Source organism: Eulemur rufifrons, chromosome 23 (genome assembly GCF_041146395.1).
Source record: "Eulemur rufifrons isolate Redbay chromosome 23, OSU_ERuf_1, whole genome shotgun sequence".
NCBI lineage: Eukaryota > Metazoa > Chordata > Mammalia > Primates > Lemuridae > Eulemur > Eulemur rufifrons.
Genome location: NC_091005.1, coordinates 31,425,054 through 31,439,087, shown reverse-complemented (window position 1 = coordinate 31,439,087; position 14,034 = coordinate 31,425,054). Strand labels below are relative to the sequence as shown.

Below are 14,034 nucleotides of genomic sequence, written 5' to 3'. Positions count from 1 at the left end.
ACTCCGCAAACTCCAGTTAAACAATAGCGAAAAGGATTTTTTTTAAGGGCATAAACCCAAAAGTACAAAGGGCTAGATATATTAATAGCAGGAACAACTGGCACTACTGGGAAGTGGGCAAGGGCTGGTGTGTGAAGATGGGCTTTCTAAAAACATGAAGTTGTTTAAAAATGTTTAGAAATCAGTTTGATTTCTAATACCACCCTTTCCTACTCCATGAATCTGCTCTAATACCACATCAGAAAACTGAAGATTACTTCTTTGGAAAAGGTTAAACAACAGGGTTACTGGACTAGGTGACACAAGACACAGCCGAGGATAAAAATATGAACCTAAAAGAGGAGAGATGAGTACATGTTAACACACTGGATGATACTTCCAGTCGTCCTCTCCCAGTGAACACCCCAAAGGCCTCCTCAGAGATAGCACCTTTAAGCAGGAAATGGAAAGATTCTTCTCTGGGGAATCTATACAGCCCTAACACAGACTTAACGATACAGACGCAGGGATTCCCCAGTGTCAGGTCACTCAGCAGTGAGGGCCACAATACTCCATGCCTACCTATACCTGCAGACAGCTAATGACCAGCTTTTTAGTGCCCCTCTTAAAATGTAAGCAGACATTCAAGGATCATCAGACATTTGAGGAAAGTCTCTAATATGAAAAAGAGATCAAAACAAGAGCAAAGGCTAAGTAAGATAAATATTAAAAAACCAGTAACACAAAACTAAACTATCCTCAGAGAGACAGAAAAGCAAATCTATAAAAAAACAAGGATATTCTAAAAAAAGAACATTCAGAAAACAAACAAAAAAGCTTCCAAAGATAGAAGAAATTAAAAAATTTAGAGCAGAAGTCAGCAAACTATGGTCTTGGGCCAAATCTGACCATCTGCCTGTTGATGTAAATGAATAGTACTGAAATACGAGTATATCCACATCCATCGTTTGTGTACCCTCCATGGCTGTTTTCACAGCACAACGGAAGAGTAGTTGCTCCAGAGGCTGTATGCCCTACAAAATCTTAAATACTTACTATTTGACCCTTTACAGAAAAAGTTTTTTAATTCTTGGTTTAGAGGATAAAGTTGAGGAAGTCTCCAAGAACGCGGTGCAGAAAGAGTGATGGGAAACAGAAAGATTAAAAACAAAAAACAAGAGGACCATAACCAAATAATAGGAATTCCTGAAAAGACAGAACAGAGAAAATGGAGGAAAGGGAATTTTAAAAATTAAACAACAAAAAAAAATTCCTAAACTTGAAACAAAATTCATACTGAAAAAGTTTAATGCGTGGCTTAATGTAAACCTTGAATACTGATTTAACTAGAATTATGGCATAACTATACTGAGAGGGTGGAACAAACAGAAGGTTAGAGAACGTGTGTGTGGATGGTAGGTGTGTGAAAGAGCTAAATTTCCATCTTCCGCGGTGAGAAATCAATATTTAATGTCTAAAACTGAAATAATCAGGAAGTAGCAATATAGCGTGTTATTCAGAGAAATCAAGGGAAATACCAAAAGAATGATTGTTTCCATGAAGCAGGAAGTTATGTAGAGTAAAATGGGGGGATGATTTTTCCTAATTACTTTTTTTTAGAATGCCTTGATTTTTATGTGGATGTATAATATAACTCTGACGAAAATAAAAGATAAATAAGGTTATACTGGAAATTTAGTAAATGCTGATATGAATATCTGGCTCAAAAAAAAAATCATACTAGCTAATTTTCCTTCATAAATCAAGACAAAACAGGACCGAAGGGCTCTGAATAAGATACCGATGGAAATGTCTCATTTGTTTACATTGGAAAAATGGATTTTTATTTTTGCTTAGTGACAAAGTATGAATCTCATTTAATTTTTGGACATAATTCACAGCATGCTAGGAGCTACTTGTAATGCCAATTTTAAAAATTTATCAGGGCAAGACTTTATGTTGACAATTTAGTTAAACGCAGCTGAACCCAGTTCAATCAAAGCTGACAGGTTGACAGAAAGCCTGGAACACCCCAAAGGGATTATGGAAATAGCACTCGAAAGTTTCAGTCCTTTCAAACAAGCCAGCCCACTGTTCTGAACACGCAGTATGTTATCACTGTGAGTACTTTACCTTGGGTTTTTTGGGCCACTGCGATTCCTTCCACTACCAGTATTGTTATTAACAACACTAGAGAAATAACAGAAAAGAAAAGTTACAAAATTGAGTCTATATTACATTTTACTAAGTTTATAAGGAAAATTAGATGACAAAAAAAAATTAACTAAAATCACTATCTCTTACTAAAATTCACTCTCAAGATCTTTAAGTGTTAAATGTTATGTTCTGATTTACTATTTGACATTTAAGATAACTCAAAGAAAAGACAAGTTACTTTGTACTTATCTATACAAGCACTAAAAATATATGGCATTTAAAGCATTTTTCAACTTAATAGGTTTTCTTAAAAAACACTTTTGTTTTTTACCACAGACTTTGCTAATCTTAACCATTCCTCCATCTTAGAGTTTCCATGCATTATACTGGTGTATGCCAGTAAAAACTGAATTGGATTGTCAGACTTACGAGAACATTCATAATAAAGACAGAAGTAAGGGGGCAGCAGTGTCCTAGAAATGAATTCAAACTGTTTCATAGCTGTGCAGTACCAGGCCACGTTCTATGTTACAAAAGCCAGTCATATTTAGACACTGTAGCTTTTTTATCCAAGTCAAACGTTGCTGAGACCCAATCAACAACATATCGAATTGTTTTTTGTACGTGTTTTGAAGGTTTAAAAACATTTTTATGAATGGTGCGTATACTACCAGCCTGCCCAAACTACTGTGTGAAGTAGAGTTATCCTGACTCAGGGAATAAGCTCTTGTGGAGTATTTACTGAAGATGCACAGGTGTGGAGAGAGCGATACGGCAAAATGGTCAAGAGTATGGACTTCAGAAGTTGGATGAATCTGGGTCAGGGTTCAAGTTTTGCCTTGTGTAAAGGCCATTTCACTTCAGCTTACTTGTTTTTAAAAGAAGGAAGATATACTAATAGCATCAACCTCATTAGTTGTTATGAGGATTAAATGAGATGATGTGCACAGTGCTTTTTTTTTTTTGAGACAGGGTCCCACTCTGTTGCCTGGGCTAGAGTGCCGTGGCATCATCATAGCTCACTGCAACCTCAGACTCCGGGACCGGGACTCACGCGACCTTCCTGCTTCAGCCTCCCAAGTAGCTGGGACCACAGGCCGCACCACCATGCCTGGCTAATTTTTTTTTACCCTTTGTAGGGTTGGGGTCTCGCTGTTGCCCAGGCCGGTCTTGAATTCCTGGCCTCAGGCAATCCTCCTGCCCAGGCCTCCGAAAGTGCTAAGATTACAGGCATGAGCCACCACGCCCGGCCCGCAGAGTACTTTTTATGTGCCAGATATTTTGCTAAATAAATGATAGATGTTAGGAGAAACTTGTATCCACAAGGAGTCAATTTATTCTCAAAGACAATCTATAAAACAAGGTGAAAAGGAGTTTAACAAGAGGTATACAGAAAGCATAATGGAGCACAGAGAAGTGAACCATTCATTCTGCTGAGGCTTAAAGGGAACAGAGTGAGGAAAACTTCAGGTAAAAAGGTGTATTGTAGTTGGAACTTACAGGACTTGAGCTCAGGAGAGGGAGAAAGAAACAGCTTATATAATTCAAAAACACAGATACATGAGCACTGATCTACAGCAGGTTTTAGGGAACTCTGAGTAATACGGTCTGGCTAGCATGTGGAGGGAAACAGAATTATAGTAGGTTAGAAAAAAGGAGTAGGATACGATCTGATTGTAAAGTTTTGAAGGCCAACCTAAAAAGTTTGGACTTCTGGCTGTAATGGGAAGCCCTTGTAGGTTTTTAAACTAGAGAGTGTCATTATCACATCTGTGTTTCAGACCAATAATCCTGATGGTTGTGTGGAGTCTACACTTTTAGTGAAAAGAGAGAAAATCATTAGGAAGTAAAGGTGAGTATTTCTTTGGAGAAGGTAAAACAGAGCAGTGGTAGTGGAAACAGAAAGGACGGGAGGTTAATGATAACGTACGGGAGGTTACGGGGGAGGAAGACGGAGGTATCGCACGGTTGCTGGTGTAAGTGACTGGTGGAGAGTCTCACTCAACAGCATGTGCTGAGTATCTACTGCCCAAAGTCACCAATGTGCAAAAGTAAGATGTAGTTCCTGCCATTCAGTTTACATCTTAAAATCTAATCATTTGACCTTTTCATCTTCGGTTTTTTGCATGCTTGCTAACCTTTGTCTCCTATTTTCTCTGGAGAATTTTAATTTCCCTTTCCCTTTCTTTGGTTGCTAATAGTGATGAAGATCTCATATTACGTAGTAACAATCCTTCCTTCAAATTCTTCATATCTTTACATGGTGTCTGAGTTAGAGGAAGGGAGTTTTGAAACAATTTGTTGAAACAGAAGATTTATGAACAAAAGGAAACCCAAGGTAATATTAGATATTTGATAATTCAGCAAAGAACACACCCACTTGCATCAATTTATCTTATTCGTGGGCGCCATCTCCCAAGGCCTGTCATTCAGGTGATACACCACTGGTCAAAGCTGCGTGCTCAGTACACTTTTCTGCCTGAATCACAGGCCTAACTATTCACCAGCTTTCACACTTCTAATTCACAGTTTTTAAGGAAGTAACCACAAAGCCAGCAGTTAGGGCAAGAAAGAAATCAACACACTGAAGCCAGCAGAGCAACAGTACAACTGTGACAAAAAGATGAACTGCGCCAGAAAAATGATGATATACAATGACCAGTAAAATTTGCCTGTGTGAAATAACTGACTAATAAAATGTGCACAGAATACACAAGTAAGGCAGGCCAGTCATACTGAAAATAAAGTCGCAAGGCCCAACAAAGCTATTGTATTATTTCCAACTTTATATAGAGGGCTGCTCACAAATTTTTTTTCCCCAAGTAATTACTAGCTATTCACAACTCAATCAAACAAATGAGCTGTGCTGCTGAATATAAAAATGACATAGTAAGAATAGGGCAAACCTCCGCAGCAATTAGAGAGAAAGATTTACTGATACAGTTTCTGGTGATGTAGTTGTGACTCTTAATCATTCTAAATCCTGTATCATAATAAACACAGTTTCCCAAGTTGTGTAACAGGATCTTTGTACATCACTTCAGCTATATATAATCAGGCTAAAATATTAAACCAAATTCCATTAATGCTAAACACTGCAATTATTTAGTACATGAAGCAGTTCTGTGGTGCTTTGTTCTGTCTTTAGTTCCAATCTCTTTGCCACAGTTCCTTCTTCCTCTTACCAAAAGGATCGGTAATTTCTCAAATCCAGAAATACGTCACACTTTGACTTCAGAGATACTCAGGAAGGCACTAATTCCATGTTAGAAATCCACACCAAAAATAAAAACGCTAAACTCCAAAACCATACAGTTTGATTGCAGAGTACTCCTTGTGACTTGACACTTGAAAAGGGTAGTTTTATGCCCTTACTTCTGGTTCTGGGGTTTAACTCAGGCCTTGTAATAACCTGTGTACAGATGTGATTTAAAATGAAGTCACTTAAATGACAAAGACAGGTGCTATTCAAGGTGTTAAACACACATCCTCCAAAGCCACTCCCTTTATTCTACCTCTTTTCATCCTGAACCACTGTCCTTTCAACTCTAAGCAGATAATCTTGCCTCCAGGCCTTCCAGCTTAAAGGCCCTACTTTCTACTGTAAAAATAAATCAATGAATCAATCAAAGTCACATATATTCATCTGTTACTTAACAGTGGCAACTCTGGCCAATGAAATAAATCCTGGAAAGAAGACAAAATTATTATTTATAGGTAAAAACCTAGAAACTCCAAGAGAGTTACTTGGTAAATTATTATACCCTTTAGGGAAGAAAGACTAGAATAAAAATAAGTAAATAAATTGAATAGAGAAGTACTGTGTTTCTGGATAGTAAAACAATGTTGTTACAGGTAATAATTCTTTCCAATAGGACATAAATTTAATAATATTTTAATCAAAATCTTAAGTTTTGTTTTTTTTAGACTTAAAATGTTTCTTTTTTTTTTTTTTTTGAGACAGAGTGTCGCTTTGTTGCCCTGGCTAGAGTGAGTGCCGTGGCGTCAGCCTAGCTCACAGCAACCTCAAACTCCTGGGCTTAAGCAATCCTCCTGCCTCAGCCTCCCGAGTAGCTGGGATTACAGGCATGCGCCACCATTCCCGGCTAATTTTTTCTATATATATATTTTAGTTGGCCAGATCATTTCTTTCTATTTTTAGTAGAGACGGAGTCTCACTCTAGCTCAGGCTGGTCTCGAACTCCTGACCTCGAGCGATCCACCCGCCTCAGCCTCCCAGAGTGCTAGGATTACAGGCGTGAGCCACCGAGCCCGGCCTTAAAATGTTTCTGATGCTCATCTAGAAGACTTTTTACATTGGCCAAGGAAAATTTAGAAATACCATAAAATACATAAAAATAATACATACTGATTGTAAAGCTACAGTAATTAAAAACACAGCAATGGTGTAGGAAGAAACAGATGATCTGTTAACCACACGCAGCACCTGCCGTACAGTGATGCAGCTCTGGGGGGCAGAGAACCAAACAGACATGGGCCTTAATCTCCATGCAAGACAAGGAAAGCTCAGAAATATATAGATGCAAGAATTTACTATGATATATGTGGTATTTGGAACCCTTGGTGAAAAGGATAGATTTAATAAATGGTCCTGGGATAATATGTTAATTATTTGGGAAAACAATTACATCCTTACTTCAGAGCCAAACACAAAATAAATACCAGGTTGGGGAAAAAAAGGTGAATTATGCATTTACTTTTGGGTGAAGAGCACCTTCATTTGCTGAAGATAGAAACATAAATAAAAACTATAAATAACTGGAGGTGGGGGAGATACCAAAATGTGCCAAAACACACACACGCACATACACAAAAATTCAGCCTTACTAGTAGAAAAAAAGAGATTCTAGTGTTGGTCAGGCTATAGGAAACTGACATACTCATATATGCCACTGGATTATAGACTGGCCAACTTTTTGGAGGTTAATCTGGTAATATGCATTAAGGCTTAAAATGTGCAAATCCCACCCAGTAATTCTACTTCTAGGTGTGGGAAAATGAATCACTGGGACAGTGATGCTCAAACTTGAGTGTGCATCAGAATCACCTTGAGGGCCTACTGGGTCACAGATTCGGGGCCACACTTTCAGGGATTCTGATCTGTAGGTCTGAGGTGGGGTTTGAGCATCTGCATTTTAACAAATTCTCGAGCAATGCTGAAGCTGCTAGACGGGGACCACACTTTGAAGACTACTGCAACAGGAAAATGATCGTTTACCAAAGGGAACAGAGGCTGCCTTTTTTCCTATTTGGTGGTAGTAGGGACAAGTTTGGACCAATATGGATGGGGCGGGGCAGGGCAGGGGACGGGCAAAAAGGAATTGAGTTGGTTTTGGAAATGTTGAACTTGAAGTGAATGCTCCACCCAGTCTTATAGTGCCCCTACAAATCTGCACTTGCCATGGACCTCTCTGCCTCTGTAAAATTACACTGTCTAATATCTGCTTTCTCTAGCAACCCTTTCCAGATTAATTTTACTTGATAGCATTTAGGCTTTTCAGTTCTGTGACTATTTAACAGCTTTCTATCTGCCTGGTTTTGTTGCTTACATTGATTTTGCACACTCCGATAATGGTAGCATTAGGTTTGGCATGAGTAATAGAAAAGCCTAACCTAACAGTTTAAATAAGATGTATTTCTGTCATGCAAACAAACTGGAGATAAGCAGTCAAGGGCCAAAGTACAGGCTATGTTGTTACCAGAGACCTAAGGGGCTTCCATCTTATTATTCAGCTGTGTGTGACCTTCATTTCCAAGGGCACCTTATGGTCCAACATAAACGCTGGAGTGCCAGCCATTGTATCTTCATTATAGCTACAGTGTCTGCACTCTAGTCAGTAAGAATGAACATGATACAGGGCATTGCCCCTCTCTTTAAAAACACTTGCCCGGAATCTACAATTATCTCAAAATAAAAAGTTTAAACAACAAAGACAACACTTCCCCTAAGTTGCACACATCATTTTCTAATTACATCTAACTGGCTAGACTTAGTCACATGGCCACATCTACAGAAAGCTGGTAAATATAGTCTTTATTTTGGGAGAATGTGTGCTTGCTAAAATTCAAGTTACTGAGAAAGGGTAAAATGGAACGTGGGAGACAACTGGAAATTTCTGCCACAGTCCCCTATAGTCTATTGTGTACACAGCAGTCAGTGATCTTTTCAAAATATAAATCAGACCACATCATGGTCTTTCATAAATTTTTCCAGTATAGTCCGGTTATGTTTAGAATAAACCCATACTCATTACTCTGACTTCAGAGGTGCTATGTCATCTGGCACCTGTACCTCTCTGGCCTTCTAACTACTCTCTATGGCTACACAGGCCTTCTCATTACTTCAACACACCAAGCTAATTCTTGCCTTGGGGACTAGCTATGCCCTCTGCCTAGAAAGTCCCCGGATGGCTGGTTCCTTCCTGTCCCTTAGGTCTTATGAGGCTTCCCCAATTTCTAAATAAGCTCTGCATTTTCTCCCTTATCTTGCTTTATTTTCATTATTACTTATATTACCTGTTTTTTTTTTTAGGGGGGCTTGTTTATTGTTTCTCTCTTCTTATTAGAAAGAGGGGCCCTGTCTCCCTGATTACTGCTGCACCTCCAGTGCCTGGAAGATTGCCTAGCCTATAATAGCACTCAATACAGGTAAGACGAATACACAAAGCAACGAAGCAGGATCCCGAGGACATCTTTCTTTGTAACCACAACATATAGTACAGAGAGCCCTGTGCTAACTGACAAGCACACATCTTGGTTTAACGGTAGCCACACATATGACTATGATTAAGCCTTTTTTTTTTTCTCTTTTGAGACAGGGTCTTGCTTTATTGCTCAGGCTAGAGTGTAGTGGCATCATCATAGCTCATTGCAGCCTCCAACTCGTGGGGTCCAGCAATCCTCCTGCCTCAGACTCTTGAGTAGCTGGGACTACAGGCCTGTGCCACCATGCTTGCCTATTTAAAATTTTTTTTGCAAAGACATGGTCTTGTCATGTTTCCCAGGCCGGTATCAAACTGCTGGCCTCAAGTGCTCGGCCTCCCTAAGTGCTGGGATTACAGGTGTGAGCCACTGCTCCTGGCCCCCAGCGTCTTTTTATTTGAGTATAAATCAGGGGATGGGAAAAGAATTAAGTTTTTTTCTTCTTCAGATACCCTGCCACCACTCTTATTTTCTTCAAGCTGGCTCAATTTACCTTTTTTAGTAATGAAATGTGACTTTCTAAGCCTTCCTGTTTTAAGCATCTAAGCAGTAAACATAGGCTTTTAAATCCAACACAAGATGCCAGAATGTAACAACCACCTAACTGGTCTCCCTGCTCATTACTATTTTCTGTAATGAAAGCAGAATGGAGTTCAATTACAGTCCACATACTACTTGACAGAGCAGTAGTAACTTGTTTTTGATAAACTATGTTCCCAAGAACAACAACAAAGTATCCAAATTTAATCAAACTCAATCTTACTTTATTAGTTATGAAAGAAGATGAACTTTGGGATCACTCCAGCCTACATATGCTAATCACACTGCCAATCACTTTTATAAGAAAAAGTAACTTTCTTGCAGAATGTGACAAACTCCTGAGTTACAGTTGATCTGAGATGACAGTTTTGTACCCTGTACTTTAATTACCCGAGTCCTCCTTCGACATCCACAGCAACTACCATCAAATTTTAACATGATCAGGTCACATCTAAAAGAGTACTTAATATCTTTTGGTGCAGTAATTTCCAACATATTACTCTAGGCATATTTAACATTTTAATGTCATTTTGATTAGGAAAAATTGAACTTTCAGATTAGTATACTCTAATTATATAAGCAATATAACAAACATGCTGAAAAATATCAGTTCTCCCCGGGCCACCCTGATTTCTGAGGTGATTGAGAGGGCAAGGCCTCCCACCAATCAGAGCAACCTTGCTCTTTTCTTCTGTTCTTTTTGTTTTTAAAGTATTTTCTCATAAGAGTTCCTTTGAAGAAGGAGTTCTGCTGTTAAGGAAAATTTGGAAACCAGTGGATTAGATCACCTCTTAGGGTCCTCCTTTCCAACTCCTTAGAGTTGGAATAATAATAATTGGAATCTCAAGTGCCTTTTTAAAATATTGATAATTATCTTGCAGGAGTATAAACAGAGAAATGATAGGAGACCGTGAATGGGCAGTAACTCACAAGCAGAATGTGGAATGTTGTTTTAAAATTGTAGATATGAACTTTATTTATTGTCTATCATTTTCTATTTTCCAAAAAGAAAAGTGGCTTTGATTTGAAATTGCTTTTTTTTTTGAGACAGAGTCTCGCTCTGAGTGCTATGGCGTCAGCCTAGCTTACAGGCAACCTCAAACTCCTTGGCTCAAGCTATCCTCCTCCCTTAACCTCCACAGTAGTTGGCACTGAGGGTGCACACCACCACGCCCAGCTAATTTTTTCTATTTTTAGTAGAAAAGGGGTCTCCCTCTTGTTTCCAACTCCTGACCTCAAGCAATCCTCCTGCCTCCCAGAGTGCTAGAATTACAGGTGTGAGCCACTGCACCCCACCCGAACTTGCTTTGTAATGCATGCGTTTTTTTTTTCCCCTAAATAGTCAGTTTGGTGTCAAATTGTAGATAAAGCAGATTCTAGTTCAAGATTTATTGTAATAAAGCATTAGTTTCAATTAACAGTGTTAAGACAGTTTTTTTCCTCCAAACTCCGGGAGGAAAAGACAAAAAGTTAGTTTTTTTACAGGGCTGTGTTAAAAAACTTTACTACTAAAGGAGTTTTCAATACTATACTTAAGCTGTATAGTCAGTTTACGGTCTTTGATAACATTTAAGAAAGATGAACAGAAATTAATACTTGCAGTCTCAGACTAAATTTTAAAAATATAGTTCCAAGGGATATTTGTGCTCTGTTAAATCAAATTTAGCTACAGTTTATACAGCTTTAAATACTGCTGAGTCAAACAGGTTTCTCCTCAAGCAAATGTGCAGAATGAATAAGAACCACAAAATGGATTTATAATCCTAATGTAATATTTTCATTTGATTATAATACTTATTTAACCCTCATGGAAGGTTAACTCAAATTTTGTAAGATCTATAGTAATCATAAACAGATTAATGTGAATTAGTCAGTTTCAACAATATATAAAAGGTTTAAAAGCCTAGTGGGTTATCCTTTTGTCCTCGCTGCTGAAAGTAAAACATAAAGAATCAATGGCACCTTAAAGAACTAAAATTACCTTCTACTTAAAATCTCACACTCATTACGGCTGATTTATTTTAGTAGAAAGTGATCATAATATTCCAAACAAGGCTTTGGTAGGCATTATCTATAATTACGTAAATGTTAAATAGCTGCTTCAGATAAGAACCTCTTTGATGTTGAAGCAATTTATCTTATAGTCTACTTAAGAAACACTTGTTCATGCCTTGGGGCACAAAATGAATAGGAGCACTGGGAAAAGCCAATTTTTTTTAAAGATAACTTTTAAAAATTAAAAATGTTAATTGTTATACAGGTTATACATGCATTTGGTTAAAAAAAAAAAATTCAGTGATACAAGTGCGTGCTGTGAAACCAAAGTCCTCCCTTCACTCTTGTCTTTGTCTCCCAGGTTCACTTATTAGAATCTACTTTTAACAATTTCTTGAATCTTTCCAGACCAATGCTCAGCATTAACAAGCACATGCCGCAGAAGATTTAAAAATAGCTTGCTTTCTCTCTAGTAATCCTACAACAACAGCAATTCAGCTTGAGGTTTAGAAATGCTTCAGCAGGGAAAAATAGTGTAGGCTGGGTAACATTAGAAACGAGACCACAGCAGAGACCAGACTGTCATTCCCCGCGGCTCCGCCGTCAGCAGGCTCCTTCCCGAAAGGTGCAACCGCCACGGCTGCGCCCGGCGGCCGGAGGGGGCGGTGCGCGCCGCCCGCAGCGGCGGAGGCACAAAAGCCGCGAGTCCCTTCCCCGCCCGAGGCCGCCGGCCCCGCGCCGTCGCGGCCGGGTCTGCAGGAGCAGCGGGCGGCGGGGCTGCGCCCGGAAGACGGAACAATAGCTCGCCGAGGCAGCGCTAGCAGAAATCCTACTACGCACAGTTTATTATAAAAGAGTGAAACAAAACCTTAACTTCCAAGGCAGGTTTATATAAATTAGGAGTTACGACATGAAAACTATAGGGTTAATCTCAGCGTTGTTTTTAATTGTAAAGTAATGAAAGAATCACTAAGAATTTGTGGACTGATTGTGAAATATTCCGGGTAGAAAGTCCGAAGCTGCTTTAGTACAAGCTAAACATACACGTATATATATATAGTTGGGTAGTTAAACGTCTTAAACTGCTGCAATATCAATTAGGAATTTAGGAATATTTGGAGTAGATGATTTGTCCAATTAAAATTAAAAGGAATATTACGCTGAACTCTGTAATAAAACAAATTTGAAAAAAGTGTTAATATGGAGTCAGAAAAACATCAAAATCTGTCACTGTGCAAGTAGTAAGATACAATAATAAGCTACACACGACTCAATGCAATGCCTTAACTTCCCCCCAATATGAAAAAATTTTAACAGTGCAAATATACAGCTAATCTAATTTTCAATTTAAATCAGCAGGAGCAAAAGGGAAGTCCTTTATTGAGTGGCGGTGCTGTTTTCCCTCTGAGAATTGGCGAAAAAAGGATTTATTCAGTTCTAGCTTCAGAAGCAACTTTGTATCGCAATCTCAATTATCTATGTATATCAATGTTATCGAATATAACCTCCTGGACAATGCAAAGCGGCCGAGTGCGTTTTAATTCCCGGCACAACAAATTAGAAAGAGCCAAGCACCGCGGCGGGATGTTCTGAGCTCCGGGCAGCGCGAGGGTTGTCCCGGGAGCGGCGTCCGGGAGCGCCCGGGGCACAGCCCGAGCGGCCGAGCTCGCTCCCCGGGCCGGGCCGGGTCCGCACCAGCCCGCAGCGGCGCCGCAGCCTCCGCGGCCGCAGCAGGTGGGACCGGCCGTCCCGCAGGCCCCATCCCGGCGCGGCCGGTCCGAGCCGCTGCACGACGTCTTGGTCACTGCGTGGAATTACTGTGCCGCTGCGTTCCGAGCAAGGCCGGCCTTCGCCGCGCCGCCAGGACTGCCACAACTCCGCACAGCGCCGGGCGGAATCCGCGGCAGAGGCGCGAGGGCGCAGCCCGGAGGCCCGCGCTGCCAGGGGCTTCCGGGCCGGCGCCGCCCGGCTCGACCCCGCTCGGCACGGTCCCCACGCAGCCGATTGTGCGGCGCTGGGCAGAGCGCGGGGCAGCAAGTCGACCCGGGCCGGCCGGGGCCAGAGCCCGGCGCTGCGCTCCGAGCCGCCGTGAGCCCCGGGGACAAAGAGGCTCGTCGGTGCCGGCGCGGGGAGCGACGCGAACGCGGGCAGGGCGGCGCCAGCCTCGGCCCGCAGGGGGCGCCGTCCGCCGCCCGGGCGCTTACCTTTGAGGACCGGGCACAGCTGCGCCAGGGCCATGTTCTCAAGCGGCCCGGCGCTTCAGGGGGCTGAGGCGGCGGCGGCGCTCACGGCCCGGCGCGGCGGCAGCCCCGCTCGGTCCCCATCGCCGGCCACCAGGCTGCCTCCCCACGGGCCAGGGCTCAGGTCCTGCGGCCCGCCATGCCCGAGCCCCCGGCGGGCTCCCGCGCTGCCCGAGGCCCCCGACGGGCGCCGCCTCCTGACCGGCGGCGCTCAGTCCCCCGGCCGCCCGGAGCCGATGGGAGCGGATGAGCGGCCCCGGACAGCCGGGCAGCTCCGCCCGCGGCCGCGGCGCGGGATCCGCTGAAGTGGCGGGCGCGGGGCGCCGGGCTCATTTAAGCCGGGAGCGCGAGCGCCGCGTGCCGGCCGCGCCGCCTGTGCGCATGTGCCCGCCGCCCCGCC

The 14,034-nt window shown here is 41.8% G+C and overlaps 1 protein-coding gene across 1 annotated transcript in view; it reads right to left on the bottom strand.

Moving 5' to 3' along the window:
- Positions 1–13,683, bottom strand: part of NETO2 (neuropilin and tolloid like 2) — a 59,429-nt gene extending 45,746 nt beyond the window's left edge. Inside the window, exons 1-2 of the mRNA XM_069456338.1 lie at positions 13,599–13,683; positions 2,113–2,169 (exon numbers count right to left, since the gene is read on the bottom strand). Of these exons, the coding sequence (XP_069312439.1) occupies positions 2,113–2,169; positions 13,599–13,632 (91 nt within the window). The 5' untranslated portion in view covers positions 13,633–13,683. The remainder of the gene's footprint in view (positions 1–2,112; positions 2,170–13,598) is intronic.
- Positions 13,684–14,034: the final 351 nt, after the last annotated feature.